General features: G+C 34.8%; 1 protein-coding gene across 1 annotated transcript in view; it reads right to left on the bottom strand.

Annotated features, from left to right (window-relative positions):
- LOC106662418 overlaps positions 1-26577 on the bottom strand; it is a 130694-nt gene that overhangs the window by 18253 nt on the left and 85864 nt on the right. The window contains exons 2-6 of the mRNA XM_014386492.2: positions 16403-17060; positions 15550-15881; positions 15282-15492; positions 10804-10897; positions 10176-10267 (exon numbers count right to left, since the gene is read on the bottom strand). Coding sequence (XP_014241978.1) covers positions 10176-10267; positions 10804-10897; positions 15282-15492; positions 15550-15881; positions 16403-17015 — 1342 coding nt within the window. The 5' untranslated portion in view covers positions 17016-17060. The remainder of the gene's footprint in view (positions 1-10175; positions 10268-10803; positions 10898-15281; positions 15493-15549; positions 15882-16402; positions 17061-26577) is intronic.

The raw sequence follows: 26577 nt of genomic DNA on the forward strand, positions 1-26577 counted from the left end.
TTTTTCTTAAAGACCTGTAGTTTGGTCTGTCTGATCCTCCTGATCTGATCAACAAGACATTGCACAAAACTGACGACGAGAAGTCGCAACACGTCTGACAGACCAAATCAGTGAAGACAGGCGGTTCAAAATGACCGAGAACGACCAAATTTGTCATGGAACTTGTTTAAACGTGTGAAATTTCTGATTCAAGACTGGGTGTAGTTTCGTGGTTTATTGACAAACTCTCTACTGAAGAAGGCCCGAAGCTGACTGACCAAAACAGCGAGGTCAAACTGTCCAAAATGATCGAAAACGTCCAATCCGGTCCGTCAACTTCAAAGGGAAATATCATGTCATTTTATGTAGTGGTAACTCCTACATATATGGAAGGTCCAATCTTGTAATAGGATTGATGGGGTAATCAAATGTTTTATAGTTCACCTCTTTGGCGATTTGACTTTTGATATGCCAAGCCGGTCTATAATTTTGTCCTTTTAAATCCAAAAAAATGGCTTTTATAAATAAACTTTGCATCGTGCGCGCAAGTTTACGAGTTTTGTGAGGCCGACGAGTCGAAAGTCGGTCATATTCATAGCCTTTCAGACCAGCGGCGCAAACAGAACTGAATCATCAGTATTTGTACTGCTTTAAACCCCTGTCCAAATAAGGGCCGACTTACCCGACCGGTTTTAACCCACGGGCTCGTGTAAATTTGAAAAAATGGGATTTCCCAAAGCTCCCCCCCCCGGGGAAAAACTTCGCAATCCACTTTCCCCCCGGTGGAAAAACAAATCGAACAATTTAGAAACGAACGGGGGAAAATAGCGACAAATTGCCCAACGGTCTTCCGTTACGCGCGGTCGGGAAAAATGCCATACACGTATGAAGAAATTAGCGTAAACAACATCTGCACCGATAAAATCCAAATATTTTGCTTGAACGTAGATAATTTACGGTTTTTAAATTAAAATTTGATCAATTGTTTGTTGAATAATCGATTTTAATCAATGGTTTCAAACAAAATGGTGGTTCTTAGTTATCTTAACCAGATTTTAGTATATATTAAATTTTAAGCCGGAGGACGTGGGTTCGAAGCCCCCGCTCGTGACACAAATTTTTCATCTCAACCTTCTTTGCTTAAATATTAATACAAAATGGCGGTTTTTAAAAAAAATTCTTTTAAATGTTCATAAAATAAATAGAAAACAGCTGTTTTCTTGTAATGTAAGTACAATTATATAATTTAAAAAAATATTTCGGTTATGATTATAATTATAAAAAGTTATTACATGTTAAAACGTAGTCTAAAATTTCTTTTGTTATGCGCTGAGGTATAACTTTGTGGGAGCGTTAAAGTCTCCCGACTGTTATACGTAACACCTGGAACTTGTGATGATAAATCAGATCACGGAGATAATCAAGTGTGCTTTTTTTAGAATTTTAAATGCAATTAGCAATATGATTGTTTTGATTTAAAATAATGCTAAAGTCAAAACTATGATTGGGCGAAATCTCAATATCGGTTTGTGTTTGACAGAAAATACATTTAACTCCTGAAACATCGAACCGACATTGTATCCATCATTTTCAAGGATAGAGGGCAAAAAAAGAATCAAACCTTCCAAATTAACGTGCTTCCTTCTCCTCCTTGGGTAAGTGGAGATGTTCGACGAGGACGAACTGCTCTGAGAGACGTTTCCGACAGAGTTTCTTGAGACCGCATTCCGCTTCATGTGATTTTGAGCCGATTTTCGACGAATGGTTTACACAAAACGAAAATACTTCATGAATCAGACCCCGTCGGTACCAAGGTCGGTCGGAAGACAAGACATCCTTGGAGGAATCATTCCCAAATCCGAAGATCCCACAGGACACTCAGGGCACAAACGATATCACAGAAACCAAATTGGGTAATAGGATCACACAAAAAAGGCCAAATTTCGTAACGACTTTCACTTTTACAGGCCGACAGCTCGCCGCTGTGCACGACGCAGTCTCTTCTAAACAAAATGCGAGCCGCGAAGTGATGCAACAAGTCCCCCACTAAAAGGACGCCCACTGCTCCCCTCCTGGCATATACCAACAATGTTCCTCCCTCTTTAAATGTTGCCCAACGTCACAGCTGCCTCTCCTTACAATCGAAACAACTCAAAATTCTTTCTTGTTGATATCCCTTTGGCAAAATGAACAAGAAATACTGATATTTTAACCAATCGGACAACTCTCTATGGTGTATCCAATACAGAAAACCTCTTAAGATACTAAAAACAATTAATTTACACGCCTTAACTCTCAACAGGTTAAAGGTATAATTTAAACAGCAAGAAAAATAGGGAAAAGTAGAAAAATTAGTTTCGAACATAAGCGTTTCGGTCATGTATACATCAACTTCCTGCATGTTGGTCCGTTTTCTATTATATTGGAGGTCGTTATTATAAAACGAAGTTTTCCTGAATCAGTGTAGTGTAACTTCAGAAAAAAAACTACATCTAATTATCCTCAGTTGACCTTATTTGTTGTCACTTTTTTATTTCCTTCTTTTCCATATTTGTAGTTTTTTAAAAAAGAATATTTAATATATTGATTATTTTGTGTGGTGTTCAGTGACCGTTAGATTATTTGTAGATCGTGAGATGCGATCTGGTGTGACGTAGGTTTTAGAAAAACATTTTCTTTATCGTGCCAACGTTTCGATCTTTATTGAAATCATCTTCAGGGCCTGGGATTTATAAGCATTGTTTAAATTTTACAAATACATGTAGGATGTGAAAAAATGAATTTGTACAATGCTAGAAATTTTAGATTAAAAATAAATAAATAAAATGAATTAACACTTAATTTTAGATTCAATCAAACACAGAAAATGAACACTTTGAGTGAGTACAAATACTTTGATTGAGTCTAAAATTTTTAACATTGCCTTAATTCATTTTTTCACATCCTACATGTATTTATATAATCTAAACAATGTTTATAAATCCCAGGCTCTGAAGATGATCTCAATAAAGATCGAAACGTTGGCACAATAAAGAAAATATTTTTTTCTACAAATTCAATAATTTCGTGGACCGCTTGAGCAATTGACCAATGAAAAATGGCAAAAAGGAGGAAAAATTCAAAAGGTGGGGTTGAGATGGGAAGTTAGTGTCCGAGCGGATCGAGGTCACGATAGCTCAAGTGGTAGAGCAGCGGCGTATCTAGCCGAAGGTCGTGGGTTCGAATCCCGCTCGTGCCATTGACTTTTTTATCTCAACTAAAAACCTTAATTTTTTTCTAAAACATCATTTTGATTATTTGGTACAAAAATGACAATGAGTATGGCGATTATTCCAAAACAACCTTAAAAATTAATGATTTTTATTTTTTAATGCATGTACACCTACTAAAAACGCACAATATATTTTTACGATTTACTTTATTGTACCCGTTTATTTGGTAATAAATGTGATTCTGTGACTACTAAGTAATAATATTTTTTATTTATTGATCTGATTAGAGAAATATATAATAATTTTGTACAGTTAACACTTTTGAGATCTTTGGTATTTCTTTTTATGAACCGTGATAGTTTTACAGATTTCTTTACCACGACTTAAATGTGCTAAATTAAAAGTTAAAGAGGAGTAGTCAGAAATCCAGTTACGAAAAATACCAAAAAACCTAAGAATAGGAAATTTACAAAATAACAAATAATGGTTTACTTTATCAAAAGCCAGATATTTGAAAAATGGCAAATAGGAGAGAAAATTCGAAAGTTTAGGTTGAGATGGGAATGTGGTGTCCGAGTGGATCGAAGTCACGATACCTCAAGGGGTAGAGCAGCGGCGTATTTGGTCGTGGGTTCGAATCTCGATTGTGACGCTGACTTTTTTTTATCTCAACCAATACTTTACATACAGATTAATTAAGGTTTGTGTAAATGACATCAACCTGATTTATTCCATTGAATCCAATGTTAAAAAGACAAGGTGCTATTTTATTACGAACTATCTTTTCAGAAATCTTTGGTCCAGCGCATATGATAATGGGGCGATAAGTAGTGATTTCGTATCTGTTACCATTCTTATGTATTGGCGTGACATAAGACGTTTTCCACAGAAATTGGAAAATGCTTGGCGACTCGTTAAATAAGTAAAATATTAAGCAGCAAAGATGACATCTGAGACTTGAATAAAATTTATAGAGCTTCGAGTATGTCACATCTCAATGCTGACACTGAACCCAGATTATTAGTCATTATGTGCCGAGAAAGTATCACTGCTAGGACTACTGTCATTACTATCAACTGACTCAAAATGCTGTGCAAAAAAGTTTTCAATTTCTTGGGGATCATTGCTAACTCGGCCTTGTTAACGCATTAAAGCTGGCATAACGTCCTTTTTTATAGAAAAAAGAAGACCAGAATTTGTGAGGATCACACTGTAATGTCAACCTCGACTGATTTAACGTAATTTTTTTCTAAATTTTTACATAGCGTTCTTAAATCCTTTTTAAAAAGGATTGAACACCACACTCACACCATCGTTTATCATTTCTATTAATTTGCTAGTCAAAGCAGTAATGGATTATAACACAATCAATAACATCACCTCCACTTACTTAAAATCTGTTAGTAAACAAGTACTTNAATCCAAACCGATTACACGACATTTGAAAAATGGCAAAAGGAGGGAAAACTCATAAGGTGGGGTTGAGATGGGGAGTTGATGTCCGAGTGGATCGAGGTCACGATAGCTCAGGTGCGTATCAAGCCGAAGATCTTCGGTTCGAATCCCTCTGGTGCCATTAACTTTTTTTCAACTCAACTAAAAACCTTAATTAATTATAAAGTATTAATTGGTCAAGCGGACCACGAAAATAGTGAATTTAATTAAATTTATCACTGATAAAAAACAAAGTATATTAGATAAAAAAAATCAAAAGCTTAAAGTACGGTTCACTTAAAAATAAAAATACCCATAAAGATCCAAAAACTCCAGTTAAATTTTACCCAAGGGTTATAAACTTAACAAACATGGTACTAAATAAAAAAGAAACCAATTTATTAAACAAAGGCTTAAAATTTGTCCCTAAAACAGAATTAGATACAAAAAAACTACTATCCCTTGGTTCATCGGTGGATGGTAACATAAATACAAATATAAAATATAAATGTGCTGAAATAATTAAACAAAACTTGGTAAACCTAAACGTAAATAAATTAAATATCCCATGTACTATTGATAAAAAGTTAAAAAGTAACAACAACGTTATTTTAAAAGCCGATAAAGGAAATAGTATAGTTATCATTGAACATCAAAATTACGTTTCTAAAGTTGAAGAATTCCTAAATAATAATGAGTGTAAAGAAATACAAAGATTCCACCTTAAAAATAAAAACTCGAGTTCAAACAGCCATAAAAAATAGTGATTTTTTATTCCCAGATGACCAATATGCAGTTAAAAAACTAATACCAATGAACCCGAAACCCCCAATGTTAATACGGTACAGTGAAAATTCATAAGGAAAACAAACCTATAAGACCAGTAGTATCCTTTTATAATTCCCCATGCCATAAACTTGCAAGTACAATTGACAAAATAGTTAAAACCCACACCAAATTCAAACCTACATTCGGTATCAACAATTCTTTAGAACTGATAAAAGAATTAAATAACATCAATGTACCCAACAACTGTGGTTTAGTATCATTTGACGTTACTAATTTATTCACAAATATCCCCGTTGAAGAATGTACTAAACTCATCAAGCAAAAACTTACCGAGAATTCTATTAACGAATTTGTAAAAAATGATATAATAGACCTCTTAAATATATGCCTACTATCTAATTATTGTAAATTCAATAATAAATTTTACGAAATGAAAGGGTTACCAATGGGGTCTCCATTATCCCCACTTTGTGCTGAAATATTCGTTGATAATTTCGAAAAAATTCTTTTCAAATCAAAGAACAAATTAATTAAATCAGTTCATTTCTGGAACTTACTGTGAGTAGGAACTATCTTTTTAAAAAGGATTGAACACCACATTCACTCCATCATTTATCATTTCTAGCGTTCTTAAATGTGAGAATTTAGTATAGTAACTAGATATGATTCTTTTATAGTTTGTGTGTTTTTGTGTCCATCCCTAACTGTTAAACAAGAATTGTAAAAAAGAAGGAAGAATTAGGCAAAGGATATTTCACGTTTTGGATTTTATTTTGAAAATGAAGCAACCCACACTTAAAAAGTAGTTATAAAAGCAAAAAATATTAATGTCATTTACTCCATTACACCAGCGTAATGTAACTTAAAAAAATCAAATTATCCTCAGCTGACCTCATTTGCTGTGACTACGAATTTTCATATTTACATCTTTGCCATATTTGGATAGTTTTATTCTATTAACATTTTTGGTTTTTTAGAACGCCATATACCAGATTTTGTTTATTTTAAATAAAAATGGCGACGAATTGCGAAGTTTAACTTTAAAATGTGGTTAGTTTATATGTATTTTCTACTTACAAGTGTATACCAAATAAAACAGCTCAAAATATTATTGTGCTATAATTTTTTTGAATTTTTTAAAACTATAATAAATGAAATTCACTATCTACTTATCGAAGTTTTCTAAATACTATGCAAGAATTGTGAAAAAGACGAACGAATTAGGAAAAGGAACTTTTCATGTTTCAAGTTTTGTTTGGAAATTATCTTCAGTCGACCTTGTTTCTTGTGGCTTCGAATTTTCTAATTTCCTTCTTTCTTTATTTATATAGTTTTACTGTATTAATATTTTTGCTTTTTTTACAATACTACATTCTATATTTTGTTTATTTAAAAAAAATATATACGAAGAACAAGCCGAAACCGAGCCTTACAAGTGTGTTAATTAAGGTTTTTAGTTGGGATACAAAAGTCAATGGCACGAGCGGGCTTCGAACCCACGATCTTCGGAGGGAAAATTCAAAAGGTGCGGTTGAGATGGGAGGTTGGTGTCCGAGTGGATCGAGGTTACGATAGCTCAAGTGGTAGAGCAGCGGCGTATCAAGCCGAATATCGTGGGTTCGAATCTCGCTCGTGCCATTGAATTTTTTATCTCAACTGAAAACCTTAATTAATTGTGATTATCAATTATTATGAGATATCGTCTCGAGGTCTGAGAGTTGAACATGTAAGTTGATCGGCTTCATACATCCTGGCCCGTTTATTCTCGCTTGTTTAACTCTGTCCACTGAAGACAAAACCATCGAGAATTGACAGGCCAGGAAGTTTAAAGAAGATAAAGTTACATTTGCTAAGCACGTTTGGCAACACGCTTCTCAAGATAGATCATGACCATCTTTAGAAGAAGACGAAAAATACAGTTGAAACGTAACTATTTGAAAATAAGTGCGGATTTTGAAAATTTCTGTTACGAAATTTGACATTGGGATATCCCCAAGGCTGAAATATCAGAGTTTTATCTAAACAGAAGAATTTCATATTTGGAACTTTTCGAAAGGAAAATTTGTATTTGTTCCTCGAGTCATGTTTTATTTTCGATTAATACATAACCGAGAAAAATCTGCTTCTTAGCCAGCCTATGCAGATTTTCCTCCGGTATTTTTCATTTTCCAAAACGCCAAACTGTTATTTACTTCCATCTTGCCAACTGTTATAACATATAACGGACAGTCGATTTGAAAGGAAAAACAAAACAGAATGCGAAGATCGTTAGTAACGCGACAACAGATTTCTCGACTTTCGAACGCGAGGAAAAACCCAGCGTTATTCCCGAAAATTCGAAAATAAAACTTTTATTTCGCGCTGGTATATATGAGATTGCATCACTCAAAAAAAAAAAAAAAAAAAAAAAGGACACTACAAGAAAAGTATTATACTTTTTGTCTGGTTCCCAAGGACTTTCCGAGCCCGAACGACAAGGCTATGCTGAAAACGCCCGGATATACGCGCTCTATTCTTTCTAAAACATTATACACCGAACTTCGATCTTCGGTCGGTTCGACAAATTTAGAAATATTAATTTTTATCAGCACAATTAATCATAACATAGTAAACTAGACAAACACAAACGTAAATGGTCTAAATTAGCCCCTCCACCTTTTCTTCCTTTCCCATTAAATTCTGTTGTTTAAAAAGAAAGAAAGAAAGAAAGAAAGAAAGAAAGAAAGAAAGAAAGAAAGAAAGAGAGAGAGAGAAACGAGAGAGAGAGAGAGAGAGAGAGAGAGAGAGAGAGAGAGAGAGATAGAGAGAAAGTGAGTGAGTGAATGAATGAATGTGCGAGAGAAAACGAGAGAGAGAGAGAGAGAGAGAGAGAGAGAGAGAGAGAGAGAGATAAAAGAGTGTAATAGAGATAGCTAGAGTATAAGTGTATAAAATAATAAACAAAAGTAAAAAGAGAAAATTTAAGCTAAATGTGAAACAGTAATAACAACAAAATAAAAATTTACATTCATTTAACTGTAACATAACAACAAAGAAAAAATTATATAATTACAAAATTTACTAACAATTCACTAATTTCGTGGTCCGCTTGACCAATTAATATATTACAATTAATTAATTAAGGTTTTTAGTTGAGATAAAAAAGTCAATCTCAACTAAAAACCATAATTAATTTTACTAACAATGTTACAGATTACACACATATAAAATTAAATTTTCATCACCTCATTTAAAACTGTAATAAATATATTAAAATACAAATTCTGAAAAGAACTTTCAAGAAGAATACTCTGACAGATATAATAAATTCAATTATTAATAATTCTTTATTAGCAGTTTTACTTAAAATTTTTATTTCTTCTATATTGGAGGTTTTCTTTAAAAAGTAAAAAAACAGAGAGAGAGAGAGTGATGTATTGAAAAAAAATAGAGAGAGATGGATAGAAGAGAGAGGGGGAGGGAGGGAGAGAGAGAGAGAGAGAGAGAGAGAGAGAGAGAGAGAGTGAGAGAGAGAGAGAGAGAGAGGAGAGAGAGAAAAAGATAAAAAAGGGAGAGAGAGAGTCAAAATTTTTGATTGATCTCAAACCTGATGGTTTTGTATATATGTATTTAAAACTGTAATAAATATATAAAATACAAATTCTGAAAAGAACTTTCAAGAAGAATGCTTTACAGATATAATAAATTCAATTATTAATAATTCTTTATTAGCAATTTTACTTAAAGTTTTTTATGTCTTCTATATTGGGGGTTTTCTTTTAAAAACTAAAGAGAGAGAGAGTGAGAGAGAGAGAGAGAAAGAGAGAGAGAAGGAGAGAGAGAGAGAAAGAGAGGAGAGAGAGAAAAAGAGAAAAAAAGGGAGAGAGAGAGAGAATCAAAATTTTTGATTGATCTCAAACCTGATAGGTTTGTATATATGTATTTAAAACTGTAATAAATATATTAAGATACAAATTCTTAAAAGAACTTTCAAGAAGAATGCTTGACAGATATAATAAATTAAATTATTAATAATTCTTTATTAGTAGTTTTACTTAAAGTTTTTTATTTCTTCTATTTTGGGGGTTTTCTTTAAAAACTAAAAAAAGAGAGAGAGAGAGAGAAAGAGAGAGAGAGAGAGAGAGAGATGATTGGTTAAATTGGAGGAGTTGTGTACTTCAATTTGAAACCTAACATTTCTTTATATTGAAAAATTATAAGCTATAATATAGTTATAATATATATATTTATAATACTACATAATATTATATACTATCTATATATGTATATAATATACTATATATTATACTATATAGTATATATAGTTATGATATTATATAGTTAAATATTATTATAACTATAAAATAAAAATAATTATCCTGATCACTGATATTACAAGGGGGATTAGGCTATAATTCTTTTGACGGCTTATATAAAATTTAATAGATCGAGCTAAGCCAAAATTCTTTGCAACGGAAATGTGAAGGCTCAATAATTGCTTCAACTATTTGCTTCCTCATTTCATATTCCCCCTTTATAGGCCTAAACATTCAGTATTCCTCGAATGCACATGTAGTGTTTTTTTTTAAACACTTTTTTATAAAAGCATTACAGAACTTTGCATAAACATAGGCTTCCTCGTGAATGAAAGTAGGAGGACAGTCACTGACGTTAATTAAAGGATCCGTTTGTTTCGCGGCTCTTACACAAAATAAGTTTAATATTACACCAACCATGTGAATCAGAAGTGAAAGTAAATAAAGCCAAGTTAGAAAGACTTACTTTGATTTTGTATCATTTGGCTGTTCCACTGTTTCCGAACTTTTTGAGACCAGCTGCCCCCTTGAAACTTAGGTTTGGACGTATCCTGGAGTCTAAAATGTAAATAAGCATGATAATTCGTTGCATTATTGTCTTCATTAAAAGTAAAAATACACTAATATATATGAAACGTTTGTATTTTGACTGAGTAATATTTCAATTAATTACGGTTTTTTGTTGAGATAAAATAACGGCACGAGCGGGATTCGAACCCACGATCTTCGGCTTGATACGCCGCAAAAAGGAGGGAAAATTCAAAAGATGCGGTTGAGATGGGAAGTTGGTGTCCGAGTGGATCGAGGTCACGATAGCTCAAGTGGTCGAACAGCGGCGTATCAAGCCGAAGATCGTGGGTTCGAATCCCGCTCGTGCCATTGACTTTTTTACCTCAACAAAAATCCTTAATTAATTGTAATATATTAATTGGTCAAGCGGACCACGAAATTAGTGAATTTCAATTAATTTAAGATCCAACAGTAACCATTATTTTGATAATTACGATAAATTAATAAGAAAACAATTATGCTTATGGATTATAACCAAGCAGAAAATTCTAACCAGCAAGATGAAGAAAGAGAAGACAACTTACACAAGAATTTCTTCTTTCTGCTCGTCCACCTCTATGTCTACCCAATCGTCGCTTGTGTCACTTCTCGAAGCTCCGCTAACCACCGCTCCAGATCCTGGAAAACATGAATAAAGTTAATAACTCGTCGGGCGCAACGAACCATCTCCGGATGACAACTATGACGGAACGGAGAGAAAGAAGCTGTAATTGAATTGTAACGTTTGAAACGGCAGGAAAACAAAAGCGAGGATTTACCGACCAGAGGTAACCTATGCAACTTCAATCACGTTTTGGATGATTAATCATGAACCTACGAAAAAAAAGCGTGGTTTTCATGGCTGGCGATCACCTCGTTCAACTCACAAACCAAAAAGCTTTACTAAAAGCTTAAAATTATCACAATGTGACTTTTGCTGGGTATATAACATTTGCCTTTACCTATTATTGTTCAAGACAATGTTATTGTATATTTCTTTTAATGATTGTTATTTTACCATAAACTACTATAGTTTCATTAGTTTATGCTTGCTTGGTTGCTGTTTGTTTTTAACATTAGAAGGAACATTTTTCAAAACATCTTTTAGTCCTTTTTTTCCAGAAACTATTTTGAATTTTTATAATTTGTAACTGTCTTATTAGAAGTGAATCTGTTAAATTCTATTTTTTGCATATGTGACATACGCATAAATACAAAAAGAAAGATATACTTCAAAATTTCTGATTATGCTGAATTTGCAGGCTTCGAAATGCCAGGGCTGTTTTTTATTGTTCGAATGAAATCAAAAATTCAATTTAGTGACAATGTTTTGAACAAAATCGATCGTTTTTATCGTTAATACTCGGCAAAAAAATAAGATTTTCTGAACCTTTATACAGAATGTTTTTAATTTATAAAAAAATCCTACAAATAGACATTTTTGTTATTATAAATCACCTATATAAATTATTATTTATTACCCACAAAGAAATTATGTACTGTATGTTTAAAATATCGATACATAAACATTACATTTATATGTTTTGTAAATGAATAAATAGAATTTATAAACTGACGAACATAGTACTTCTGTTAACGTAAATTCTTCATAAAACATTATATTTCTAAAATATATAACATAATGTCTGTAAAAATATTTAAGCAAGCACAGTATATTTGTAGTATATTTTATATATTCGTATATGCATATATTAATAATTAGGAGATATATTTTTATATATTTGATTTTTGCATTATTTACATGGGTCGATTTCAAGTTTATTTGACGCTCACACACACACACACACACACACACACACACACACACACACACACACACACACACACACACACACACACACACACACACACANCACACACACACGCACACACACACACACACACACACACACACGTAGGTCAAACGACTACCTAGCAAAAGCAAAGCTATAATAGAGCAAAGCCAACGAATAGCTCTTATAAGAACCACAAAAGGGTACAGGACGATTTCAACACATGCCCTACAAGTAATAGCCAACGCACCGCCCTAGTCCTTAAAGAAAGGGTGGTCATCCACCAAAAAAAGAAAAATGAGGCTATTGATATAGGAGCAAGCCAAGGAGAAATAGACTGGTTCCGGAGCACAACGGGGAAGGAGGCAAAAGAGTACTTGGGAAAAATGACAAGGGCATCATGGCAAGAAAGATGGACAAATAGCAATAAAGGTCGGCTAACATCCAAATTTTTCCCAAGCGTTGAAACAAGACAAAAAGCAAAAACCCCGACTACTGGACGACCCAAATGCTATCAGGACATGGAATCTTCGCAAGCTATCTTCATAAATATAAGAAAAGAGAAAGCCCTTTATGCTTCGTTTGCAGCACTGAAGAAGACGCCGAACATAAACTCAAATTCAAGGCAGAAAGAGAACGTTTGCGAAAGACCATCACCTCAGCAGAATGGCCGCCTAATCTCCAAAAGCTAGTCTGTGATATCAAATCTTTTGGAGCATAAAAGACAGCCTCAAATACGCTTAAATGAACAAGTCCCTATTTATTCTAATTATTCTAATTATTAAGTCCTAAATATTGTTATTATTGTTAGAGTTTATTACCGTTATTTATTTATTGCAAAATTAAACATAGGTTTAGGTTTAGGGTTCCGGGCTGTTTTCCTCTTCTTAGTAAGAAAATTTTAGTTAATATAAAGAGATAGAAAATAAAACCAAGGAAAAGTAAATGTGCAGGGGGAAACTAGCAAGGGAAGAATTTTTGTTTTAGGTTCTAAAATGAAAATATGGTCCCTTCAAAGACCGACCAGCGGTCTCGCCTGAAGGAAAGATCGTTGGGCGGTATTTTTATCCCATTTATTTGAAATCCCTTAGATATACAAATTCGATTAAGCTAAAGCGTTTGTCCACCGGTATGGGGTCTTCCTCAGGTACGGCGGGGTGGTGGAAAGGGTAAAAACACACACACACACACACACAATTGAGAATTTTTGTCAATAATTGCCCATTGAGCAAATTGAAAAAACAATTTGAAAAATTTCAGTATTAATAAATATTTACCAAATTATTATCAAAAATTAATAACTTTACATTGCTAAAAGGAAAATCACAATAAAAAGTTCTTGTAAATTTCAACAATATAAGTTTTTAATATATGCCATGTAGCATTTATGGATTTTTTAAATTTTTTTGAAGCAATCGCTATTAATGCAAATTCTAGTAAGCTACGGCAATAATCTTCTCTTTTTTTATTATCATTATTTTTATCTATTTTTTGTTTTGTGTATATTGTAGGCCAAACATAAGAAGGTGTAGAGTTGTCGATACTGTTTGTATACAATATAATATAAGTACTATTTTTGGTTGCAACACATGCTTGCGCTAAGTTTAAATTATTTTTGTAATTTTATGTTTTAACTTAACCCACTCTATTCCACAGCCGGATACAACAAAAAACTCACTTTTATTAAAATTAGTCTTTATTTTTTAAACAAGTATCGATTTTGGGTTGCTGCTTGCTTCCTCTTTTCAGCTGTTATGACCTAAAAGTCCAGTTTCATGGAACGTTGGCAGCACCACGAAATCAATACTTGTTTAAAAAATACTATAAAAATGTGTTTTTGGTTGTCTCGCTATCTGGAAAAGAGTGGGTCAAGTTAAAAAATTAATTTTAATAACATCCTATAGAATCGAATAAGAAAAACAATATTATCAAGATAAGTTAATAATAGTTTTTGTAATTTCAGACCACATAAGCAATTATTCTTTGCTATGAACTAGTAAATAGATTAAACGTTAAAAAAATAATACAGTAGGAATTTTGTTAATACTGCAATCAGAAAACAGAATTTGCAAGAAATACTTTTAAGGAATCATGACTTCAGCAGTCTGGCATCAGGTTGAACTTCATAAAACTCTTCTAAAAAACTAAGCAGGTTTTCTTGTTCTTGCTAAAAAGTACAATGCTACAAGTATGTCTTGCCTTCGGTTTACACTTATTTCAGTCTGCTGCTTACTTTAACACTGATGAAAAAGTAAAACCAGATCTGAAAATTTTTCTTGAATGATGAGGCAGGAAAGAAGTTTGTTTTAATTTTTGTTTTTAAAGGCGATTAACCACTAGGGTCATGTCATCCTTGATTAGATAATATTTGTAATGAAAATTAAATTTTATTAGTTAGGCTATTAACTCGTAGAATTGAATTAGTTTGTCAATGTTCTCTTTTTGATTTCCTAATATTTGATTTATTGAATTTGATATATTTAAAGTTCTTTTGCTGTTATTATAGCTAGAGCAGTCTATTAGTAAGTGTTTTACAGTTAGAATTTCTTTCTCAGTTTGGACACTTGGGTGATTGGTTTCGTGACACCGAATAACCATGAGTAAGGCGGGCATGGCCAATTCTTAGTCTTGTTAACACCGTTTCTTTAAATTTAGATTGTCTAATTGATGATTTCCAAGGACTATCACTACTTTTTATTTCGTTTAGCTTATTGTCCGTTACTTGTTCTACACTTCTTGCCAGGTTAACCAAATTTTTGTTTTAATAACGCTTTCATCTTCATGTGGCACTGTTTTATTAGTAAACCACTCTAAAGAAGAAAGAAAAGAAGTGATTAAGATTTTGAAGAATTGCACTTTTAGATAAATTGTTCAAATAAATAGCAAGACATGCAAATAATTTGTTTCAACCTACTATGTAGGTGTAATTTACCCAGTATTGTAGTATCTAGTCATAGGTTCTTTTTAACTATTTGAATCTGCTGAAACTATTACTGAACAAGCTCGAATTTTCGTTTACAAAGAAGAGAACATTCAGGGGATAATTGTTCGAATGAATATTCAGGAGTTGATTGATCGAGTTAAAGATGCTGGCCGAGGATTTTTCGCCTACACAACGCCCCGCGTTCGGGTCAACACTCTGTATAAAATCTTCACGTAGGTGTTCGTGCAAAAAAAACCGCCTGTTTTTCTCCGTTCCGTCATTGTTTTAGAAACAGAAGCCGAATTACCAGAAGAGGCCCGTGAAGAAGGTCTGACTTCGTAGAGGCTGTTGCTCTGCTCGTAGCTGCTGTCGGACTCAGAACGACCGGCGTCGTAAATCGACTCGTAAATCCCTTCGCACTGGCCGTTCTGACCTGACTCGTTGACGTTGAGCACGTCGTCGTAAATAGCGTCCACCTCCGGTGCCGCGTAATGAATCACATCGTAACAGTTCTCAACCTAAAATAAAAGATTCATTAGTCAAAAATCAATCGGGTTAAGTTGTTTAAACTATACCTCTTCGTACGATTTGGTACTGATGACCTCGTAGGTGGATTCCGTCGAAGCCTGAAGGTGTACGTAGGAGTGGTTTTCTTGCTGAATTGTCGCCTCTTTGGCAAGCCGTCTGTAGAGCGAGGAGACGTTGGCTTTCGGCTCAGGGGTAATTTTCCCATATCCAAGGTTAACGTTGTTTTTCGCTTTTTCCGAATTTTCCGTCTCACTTTTTTCGTCGCATCCGATCACTTCAGGGGCTGGAAGCTGCACCTCTTTTTCCAATGTCTTCGCTTCCTTTTCTTCGCTGAATTCAGAGACAGGAGACAGCTTCGAAGTTACCTCATCTTTGGCTTCTGTAAAAGTGAACATTACTAAATTATTATTAAAACGAATAATAAAAATTTTTTACAAATAATTAAGGTTTTTAGTTGAGATGAAAAAAAGTTAATGGCACGAGCGGGATTCGAACCAACGATCTTCGGCTAGATACGCCGCTGCTCTACCACCTTAGCTATTGTGACCTCGATCCACTCGGACACCAACTTCCCATCTCAACCCCACCTTTTGAATTTTCCCTCCTTTTTGCGTCGTATCAAGCCGAAGATCGTGGGTTCGAATCCCGCTCGTGCCGTTGACTTTTTTATCTCAACAAAAAACCGTAATTAATTGAAATATTGCTCAGTCACTCGGACATCAACTCCCCATCTCAACCCCACCTTATGAGTTTTCCCTCCTTTTGCCATTTTTCAACTTTTTTTCATCTCAACTAAAAACCTTAATTAATTGTAAAGTATTAATTGGTCAAGCGGACCACGAAATTAGTGAATTTAATAAAAAAATTCTTGATCAGTAAAGTAGAAAAAGTTCAACTCACCTTGTCCTTTATTGTCTTTGGCGCCCCACAAAAATGAGGAGTTGGGTTTGACCTCAGATTCGGTTTCTTTAAAAACCGAGTAGAGGATGTCATTTTTGGGTATGCTGAGCCTTTTGTTATTCTTGACTAGCTCTTGAGTTTTGATTTTGGCTGGCTGTCTCGTCACCAAATGGCACTTGTCGATTTCCGGTTTCGGTTTGACCTGTGGTTTCGCGTCCTTAACAATATCAGTCTCTTCTTTAACAACGTTGAGTTTAGCAGGCTTTGAATGCGAGTTCTTCCTCACGAGGACCATTTTCGGCTTGTCCGACGCCTTTTCGAACATATGCACCGCTTCCCTGACGCTCTGGCCGGACGGCTTGTACGCGTGCAGCTTCTTCAATATGGCCCTCCCTTTGCTTTCATCCTCGACGATGATCGCGTTGAATTTCGAAGCGATCTCTTGGACGGAATTGGCAGGCAGAGATACCTTCGTGGCCCTGCAGGTCCTTGAGTTCGAAGTACGTCCACCACGGGTCTTGAAACTCAGCTTCCTTCCCCCGGCGTTTCTTCTCCCTTCTTCGGGCGACATCGGCGCCGCCTTATCCCCGTCGATGATCCTGGCCATCCTCATCGACCGATGTCCTCCGTCTTGGCATCTTCAGAAAATCACTTCCACCTGAAATAGAACGAGCGGGGAATTAGTTTCAGATTCTTAATGATGCGGATTCCCGCTTTTCACGCTTTGAGGATATTTAGAGAAATGTTAATGCCCGTTACACATATTAGACATGCATTCAGGAAGCGTAGAGAGAAGAACAATGCCTCTGGGGAAAGCAAACCTCCTTGCGAATTCTTTTCCCGATATTCGGACCTACTACCTTCCTTATTCTTATGAAATGCCGGACTGCAGCTTAAAAATTTAAACTTTAACGGTACTAGCTTATATTGTAGACTTTAAATTTTTATTCGCACAATATGTATGTATTTATTTTACACAACGTCGTACTTTTTTTCAAAAAGATTGTTTAAAGAAATTAAACTGTAATGCTACAAAGATTCTTAACTCTCCCTAACTCATAATTAGACAGACATGGAGGCAAAAATAAAACTTTATAAATCGACGTAATAACAGTGGAATTTAATAGCATACAGCTTTAATATTTTTAAAATTAATTACTATCATATACTGTTCATATAGTGCGGTTTTTGTTATTAATCATTTATGTACAGGAGACAAACTAATTAATAAATAGAAGTGTAAATATTGCTTTTGATATTTTACATATATTTTCCTATTGTAGATCAATATGACCTAAATCTGTGAGTTTCAAATCAAATCAAATCTCTCTCTCTCTCTCTCTCTCTCTCTCTCACACACACACACACTACATACACATACCTACTCTTTACATTGCTTAAAGGAAAATCACAATAAAAAGTTCTCATAAGAAATTAATTAAGGTTTTTTAGTTGAGATAAAAAAGTCAATGGCATGAGCGGGATTCGAACCCACGATCTTCGGTTTGATAGGCCGCTGCTCTTCCACTTGAGCTATCGTGGCTTCGATCCATTCGGACACTAACTTCCCTTCTCAATCCCATCTTTTGAATTTTCCCTCCTTTTTGCCATTTTTCAAATGTCGTGTAACCAATTTGATTCTCGGCGACAAATGAAATGGCCACAGAAAGCTTTAGTGAAGATATACTTCATTTTAACCTATTAAATTCACTAGTTTTCGTGGTCCGCTTGACCAATTAATATCTCTCAATTAATTAACATTTTTAGTTGAGATAAAAGTTAGTGATCTAACTAAAAGTTATCAAAGTTAAATTTACTCCCTGAAGAATGGCAAAAAGGAGGGAAAATTCAAAACGTGGGGTTGAGATGGGAAGTTGGTGCTCGAGTGGATCGAAGTCACGATAGCTCAAGTGGTAGAGCAGCGGCGTATCTAGCCGAAGGTCGAGGGTTCGAATCCCGCTCGTGACGCTCCCTTTTTTCTCTCAACTAAAAACCTTAATTAATTGAAATATATTGATTGGTCAAGCGAACCACAAAAACTAGTGAATTCAATAATAACTTCAAGCCGAAATATTTCTGTACTCATCCACTTTTCTCGATTTATCTTTTTATCCACATTAAAACTGTATGAAGTGATATTAGTAGAAAAATAAGATAAGACAAGCTCAAAGAAGAAATAAATAAATGACACTTGATATGCAAAGAGTAACGATTAAACAATTAACGTAAAAATTGCGTTAGTTATTACGACATACACAAACATATATTCCAATAATTCTTTTCTCTATATACGAGAACTAGTAACTGGGCTAAAAAGATGTCAACAACCGAGATAAACAAGTGACAAGAAAACAAATCGTCTTGATGCCACGAGTAAAACGTACAAAAATCTATTTTATTTGAATTATTAACCAATAAAAAAGTTTTGCTGGTATAATACCTCCCCCCCAACACAGACAGTAAGTATTGCCGAAGGTAAAAAATAATTGCTATTGTTCGTGGGACGTTCTTTAAGGTCGGGCAGTTTCGAGTCCGTGGGTATTCCACTAGATAGAAGCATCTATTTATTTAGATAAAACCGCAACTGTTGTAAAAACGTTCAACGGCAGTTATTTCCTGTTGTGTAAGCCGTAATTACATTTTTATATCGCAAGTGGGCAAATACTGACCGATATATCACATTTCACAATCAAAAACGTTCAGATCGTATTGTTGTTTGCGCGTTAAATGCCTCTGGGATATTATTTATAACGTTATATTGCTTAACTTAGTTAACAAATATAAATTTATAATTGTACGACTCAAGTGTATGTAAATTCTAGGATGAGAAATGTTGGTATTTAAACCCAGGAAAACAGGAGACCCTAAGGACCCTAAAATTACGTCCGTACACTTTTCGTAAACAATAAACATTAATGTGGGGGCTGAAATGGCCTAGCTGTCGACAGCCCCTGTTGGAGCCTAACTCCGTTGATTTGGAAACGACGATCTCCTGGGTATCTGGCTTAGGGGAGATAATATCGACCCAGCCACATAACGGGGTGGTGAACACCCCTGAGGTATCGACCCGACGATCTGGTTCGACAACTCTTCGGGGTGAATGTCCAGAGTAATAATAATAAACATTAATTTTTCGAAAAGACTGCAATTTTTTGATTTCGAAGGTCCTTTAAACAAATGCCATTGATTACAAAAGAGTTTGGTATGATAAAACGACGTCGAGGATATTAGGGTTATAAGCAGGTCGAGGCAGCCGTCACCGTATTGTATGTCAGCGAACCGTCTCTCTCATTCTCTCTCTCTCTCTCTCTCTCTCTCTCTCTCTCTATCTATCTATCTATCTCTATCTATCTATCTGCCTGTCTATCTAACTCTTCTTTTTTCTCTTAACTATTCATATAACTTTCTCTATGTGTGAATACACTAATAATATTTTTGTTCTTTTCTCTACTTGTAATTATTCATCTCACCATCTTTTTTATCACTCTCTCTCTCTCTCTCTCTCTCTCTATTGTTATTTTATTAACTATTAAGATATTCATCTTTCTATACGTGTGAATATTTTACTTTGTGATGGCGGATCTTATACAATAAAAAAAACTAAATGTGACATACGCTAAATAATATATTTAAAAAAAAAAGCCTCTTCTTGGCGTAAAACAAACAAAAAATTAACAATATTGGAGAAATACTTTTTCTAGCAATCTTTTAGTAATCTTTTAACAGGCAATGTTTAGAGGTAAAAAGCTTTAAACAAAATACAAAAATAACCGAAATGAATCGCAAAGATATAAGTACCTTGAATTTTTTAATATGGCACAAAACTGTAAATTATAGACGTCTTTCTGCCAGCGCACTCCTTTTTGGATAGCCGCTTATCTCCTCCTTTTCCAATGTGTTTGTGGTGATCGTCCCCTCTCTTCCACAGTGCAGATTCCTTTTCCGAACGATCATCACAACTTTATTTTATGTTTTCCTCCATATTTTAAGTATTCATATCACCATCTCTCTCTCTTTCTCTATCGCTTTTTTCTTAACTATTAATATGCATCTTATTCATACATCTTTCTATATGTGTGAATACAATGCTTTATTGTTTTGTTCTCTTCCTATATTTTAACTATTGATATCAACTTATCTCTGTCCGTCGTCAGGAACTTATCTCTGTCTCTGTCTGTATGTCAGCGAACCATATCTCTCTTTCTCTCTCTCTCTCTCTCTGTCTCTCTCTTTCTTTCTCTCTCTCTATTTATATCTATCTACCTATTCGTTTTTCTCTTAATTATTCGTACATTTTTCAATATGTGTTATGCACTAATATTATTTTTGTTATTTTCTTTAATTTTAATTATGTATTCATTTAATTATTCTTCTCTCTCTCTCTCTCTCTCTTTTTCTCTCCCTCTATCGTTCTTTTTATTAGCTATTAATATACATCTATTCATCTTTCTATACGTGTGAATATTTTACTTTATTTTTTGTTTTCCTCCATATTTTAACTATTCATATCACCATCTCTCTCTATTTATATCTATCTATCTACCTATTCATTTTTTTCTTAACTATTCGTATATTTTTCAATATGTGTTATGCATTAATATTGTTTTTGTTCTTTTCTTTAATTTTAATTATGTATTCATCTAACCATTTCATCTCTCTCTCTCTCTCTCTCTCTCTCTCTCTCTCTCTCTCTCTCTGTCTCTCTCTTTCTTTCTCTCTCTATTTATATCTATCTACCTATTCGTTTTTCTCTTAACTATTCGTACATTTTTCAATATGTGTTATGCACTAATATTATTTTTGTTCTTTTCTTTAATTTTAATTATGTATTCATCTAACCATTTCTTCTCTCTCTCGCTCTCTGTCTCCCTCTTTCTTTCTCTCGGTCTCTCTCTCATCATTATTATTCATTTTATTCTTTTAGTTAGTTCCATGTAAGAGAGAAGTAACGCAAGGCTGAAACCAAAATCTTCCTTTATCCATATGATACAAGCATGTATAGAAAACCCGATCTAAATTCGAAACATATACAAGGATATATTTTATAGAATAGAGTGGGTATTATGATTTGAAATGATGAAATTTCATTATGATGTTGGCAGAATCGTGGGTCAAGAAAAGAGAATGTATGATTTTTTTGTAAAAGTATGCTATTTTGTATAAGAGAGCTATTGCTATAGGTTTATTTCTACAGTAATACTAGTTTTTGTGAAAAAACGTTTCATATAAATGCTTGAGGGAACATTATAAATAGCAACTGAGGCAAATTTGCGCTGAATTCCAGATATGTGTTTATATATTATTATCAAAAGATACATTTTTTGATGGAAGATTTATGAATTTTCTTTCTTGAAATTAGAAAAACCCACTTTTTTCTGTGCAAATTTATTTTTCTTCCTCGTGGTTATGACCGAAGCTCTCGTCGGGAAGAACCGTTTTAGCCTTTTGACGACTGGTATTTTTCTAAAAGCGATTCCTCGGAATTGTTTAGCGATAGATTATAGCCGTCGTGTCCTTGTCGTCAGAATGGGGCAATCTACCAAGTCGAAAACACTCCCAGGTTCATCGTCCCGACGAACGGTTTTAAAAAACGTCCGAACCTTTTGTAAGAGCAGACTGAAAAGCGGTGAATAATTCAAAATTGCTTTCCTTTGTCGTAACCAACACTTTGCCGTGTTATTAGTTTATTCGCTTTTCAGCAGCCCCGGGTCGGTTTTAATTGCCCGTTCGAGACGGTAAATTTCCATAAATCGTACCATTATTACCGTAAATATCGTCCACCGCCATGTATGCAAATTCAGGTTTGTAATATGTATGCAATATGTAAAAGGCGGGGATGATCTCATACATTTCTATAATTAGCCGTATCAATCCCAAGGACGTTCTTTAGTCTTTTCCTACTTTGTGTCCTTTGTCTTCGGGACTGATTTAATATAAATTCATCATGCCAGTCTCCAATTTGCTTGAAATTGATTTTTATCAAAACTCACTGAGTAGATACGAAGTAGAAAAAACAAATCAAACAACGTACAACAGGCAAAAAATTCCGCCCACTGTAATATCACTTGATTTGTGTATATTTTTATACATTAATCAAAGTTTCACGTTTTTTAAAGTTTAATAATTGAGTTTTTGTCTAAAAAAGTAAAAAAAAGTAAATTGCTAAGGAAAATCGTAAATAAAATTTTTAAAAAATTTAAAAAAGAACAGATAAAATTTGTTTTAGATTTTTATTTAACAATTAATTAACGTTTTCAGTTGAGATAAAAAAGTCAATGGCATGAGCGGGATTCGAACCCACGATATTCGGCTTGATACGCCGCTGCACTACCACTTGAGCTATCGTGACCTCGATCCATTCGGACACTAACTTCCCATCTCAACCACACCTTTCGAATTTTCCCTCCTTTTTGCCATTGACTTTTTGTCAATGGCACGAGCGAGCAAAAGGAAAAATGAATGAAAAATTGCAAAAAGGAGGGAAAATTCGAAAGGTGTCGTTGAGATGGGAATTTGGTGTCACGATAGCTCAAGTGGTAGAGCAGCGGCGTATCAAGCCAAAGATCGTGGGTTCGAATCCCGCTCGTGCCATTGGCTCTTTTATCTCAACAAAAAACTTTAATTAATTGTAATATATTAATTGGTCAAGCGGACCACGAAACTAGTGAATTTAATAAGTTTAAAATGAAGTATACCTTCACTAAAGCTCTCCGTGGCCATTTCATTTGTCGCCGAGAATCAAATTGATTACACGACATTTGAAAAATGGCAAAAAGGAGGGAAAATTCAAAACGTGTGGTTGAGATGGGAAGTTAGTGTCCGAATGGATCGAGGTCACGATAGCTCAAGTGGTAGAGCAGCGGCGTATCAAGCCGAAGATCGTGGGTTCGAATCCCGCTCGTGCCATTGACTTTTTTATCTCAACTGAAAACCTTAATTAATTGTAAGATATTAATTGGTCAAGCGGACCACGAAACTAGTGAATTTTTTTTTAACATTTCAATATCGCGTATTTCTTCCACTTGCCTTAATGACATCTCGAAGACGCCTCGGCATGCTTTCTACTAGTTTGGAAATGTCTCTTTGCTCTAGGTTATCCCATTGTTCGCGAAGAGTCATTTCAAGATCGTGGATTGAATCAAGAAGTGATGGATGTGCTCTTATTCGTCTTTTGACCTCATAAATGTTCAACGGGGTTTAAGTCTGGAGAATGGGCTGGCCAGGCTAAGACCCTGGCTTATGATGGTTTGTACTATGCGAGCGACGTACGGGACATTATCGTCATTAGAACAGGATTGTCGCTGATTAGGATAGGATCGACGCACGATGTTCCAAATTTCATACACATAGCGAGTGGCTGACCACGAACAACAGCCAACTCTGTGCGACTCTCCATTGGAAATCCCGCAAACACCATCGCTGGGCTAAATGGAAAGGTTGTCTCAGGGAAAAATTACAAGCTTCGTACCTTTTCGCCTTCTCCACACTCTTTCACGCCTATGTGGAGATCGTATAGTAAATTCACACTCATCTGTACAAAGTACAGCGAACCAACCATCCAAAGACGAATGGTTGTGTTCTCGAGAAAATGCGAGTCGTGCAACTCCGTGTGTCCTGGTCCTATAGGGGCGAAAAGCCATCAGTCCAAACTGATTTAATTTTCTCCGAGCAGTGCGATCAGAGATTTGGACACCTTGAACTACCTGGAGCTGATGAATGGCTTTAACAACAGTAAAGTGCCGGTTTCGCAAAATTCTCGAAGTCAAAAAACGTTCAACCTTTGCCTCTGTTACCCTAGAGCGCCCAGAACCGGGCCAACCCAGTTTCTCGAAAATGTTTGAACGCGACTCGCTAGTTTCCTAGGGAACTCCGATGGCGATAGCGACGGAACGTCCATCATCAATAGTGCCACACCACGCGCAACATCCTCAGCACTAAGTGGCATTTTTAAGTTTAAAAATTGAAATTAAGAAAACAAAGATGAAAACTAAACAGTTTATTGCTTCAGAATTAAAATAAGGCTGAATAAACATTTTAAATTCCGCAAAAATTAAACATCCTTGTTTTGGATTAAGAATTAAATGTGTTTACGTCTTATTTAAAACATAGCATAAACAAATATTTACTGATAAAAACAATGAGACAAATTAAGGGCAGAATTTTCTTTAACGAGAAAATTTAAAAAAAAATCAGTTGGGTGGAATTTTTGACTATTAGTGTATTTACGGGGCAATGTAAGTAATGGAAAAGGTTCTTGAACCAGGAATGCCTTTGCGAAATCAAAAAACATTGAATAGAACACGCAACTCTGTCGTGTACATGAAACATGCTTGAAAGTCTTAAGAGGATTTCATTTAGGAGAGCACCACCGACCCAGAAAACCAGGTAGGCCATCTTTACCATTTCATTACATAATCCTATTGCAAACAGATATTCACAGTATACAATTTTCAAATTTTATGTAATAATATAAAATAATTACTTTTACGTTAATTTTTTGTAAGATATGATGTTTGTTGATCGACCTGCAGATAATCCATGTAGGGTTCTAATCTTCGTAGAGATCATTAGACGGGTGAAAAAAAGACTAAATGCTGAGTTCACCCAGCTTTCGGTACTTTACAGTCCCATCATCCGGGCCTATTTTATTACAAATTCAAAAAAATACAAAGTAACATACAATCAACAATTAATGTAATAAAAAAATGTTACTTTGTGTTTTTTTGAATTTGTAATAAAATAGGCCCGGATGATGGGACTGTAAAGTGCCGAAAGCTGGACTCAGCATTTAGTCTTTTTTTCACCCGTCTAATGACCTCTACGAAGATTGGAACCCTACATAAATTTTTTTGTAATTAAAAAAAAGCCAAATTACCAATTTTTTTTAAGTAAAAAACAATTGTTTTTCATAAACAAAATAGTTTATGAGTTTTTCATAAAATTGACAAAACAATAAAAGGTAAACAGAAGTGAAAGGGTTTTTTTTAGACACCAAGGACACCAAAAGGGCATGTAAGGCATGAGCCACCCAGTGATGGGAGCCGTTAGTTCACCAGCAGGGTGGAGATCACTTGGCAACTATCCTTTTGCCGATGTTAGGCAACTAAGTCTTTAGTATCCGACGAGGATTACGAGTAATGCTGAGGATGACAAATCGCGGATTAAGGAGTTTGAATAGGGCAATTTTGAATGCAAATTTTGTAACGGAATTGGGCAAGGTCGGATACGAATGGGATTTTTAGGTAAGTTTGAATTGTATAGTTAGAGACAGAAAGGAGCATTACACTCCAAGAATTATATATTGCAGGGTGTTTAATCTGTTAAAAGTAGAACGATTAGCGGTTTCGTTTTTTAATCTATATAGTACCGATTCTTTTGTGTACATAGCGTGTGTTGAGAGTGAATGTACTTATTTGCGTGATGTATGGTGTAAGAGACAGATGGCCGAAAATTGATTACTCCATCGAACCATAGGTGTAAAGGCTGTTGAAGGAATATCAAGTACTCTATCACCCTCAACAGCTGGAAGGCCTAGGTTCCGAACCTAGGTCTGACCCCGGACTGCCAACACCCAGGGTGGGCGATTCTCGAGGTCGGTAATTTATTTTAAATTACAAAAGCTGGAATTGCCAGGGGATCGCGAGACGTGATAGGCTCAACTCACGCGTATGTTATACAAATCAGTAATCAGCAATGTCTGAGGTTATTTATCTATATAAAATTTTTAGGTGGCATATAATCTTGTTTTACTTATTCTCACCGGGGAGTCCTCTTCAAACTAAAGCAGTTCGTACCCACTCTTTATTATTTTATCTAATATATGTTTGCTTCAAAGTAAGATGTGACAGTGAATTCTCAGAGACAAGACCGATCTAAGATGGCGTCCCTCAAGGTAACATTCTTGGTCCCACACTACATACGATTTATATTACACAACATACGCATCTTCTAACGCCAATTCGCCTTCATTATTTAGTAACTTCTTGAGCTATTTGAAAAATGATGCAAAATTAGAATTTAATTTAGACAGAATTTTGACGTAGACTCACACAAGACTCAAGCGATAAAAAAAACTGAACTAACTTCTGAGTACCACATAGCCAAATATCCAACTAATACAAGCATTCCAATCAAATGGATTTCAGTCAGCAGAAGAATTCTCCAATATCTTCAAA

Source organism: Cimex lectularius, unplaced genomic scaffold (genome assembly GCF_000648675.2).
Source record: "Cimex lectularius strain Harlan isolate CLEC.00 unplaced genomic scaffold, Clec_2.1 scaffold33, whole genome shotgun sequence".
In the NCBI taxonomy this organism is placed as follows: Eukaryota; Metazoa; Arthropoda; class Insecta; order Hemiptera; family Cimicidae; genus Cimex; species Cimex lectularius.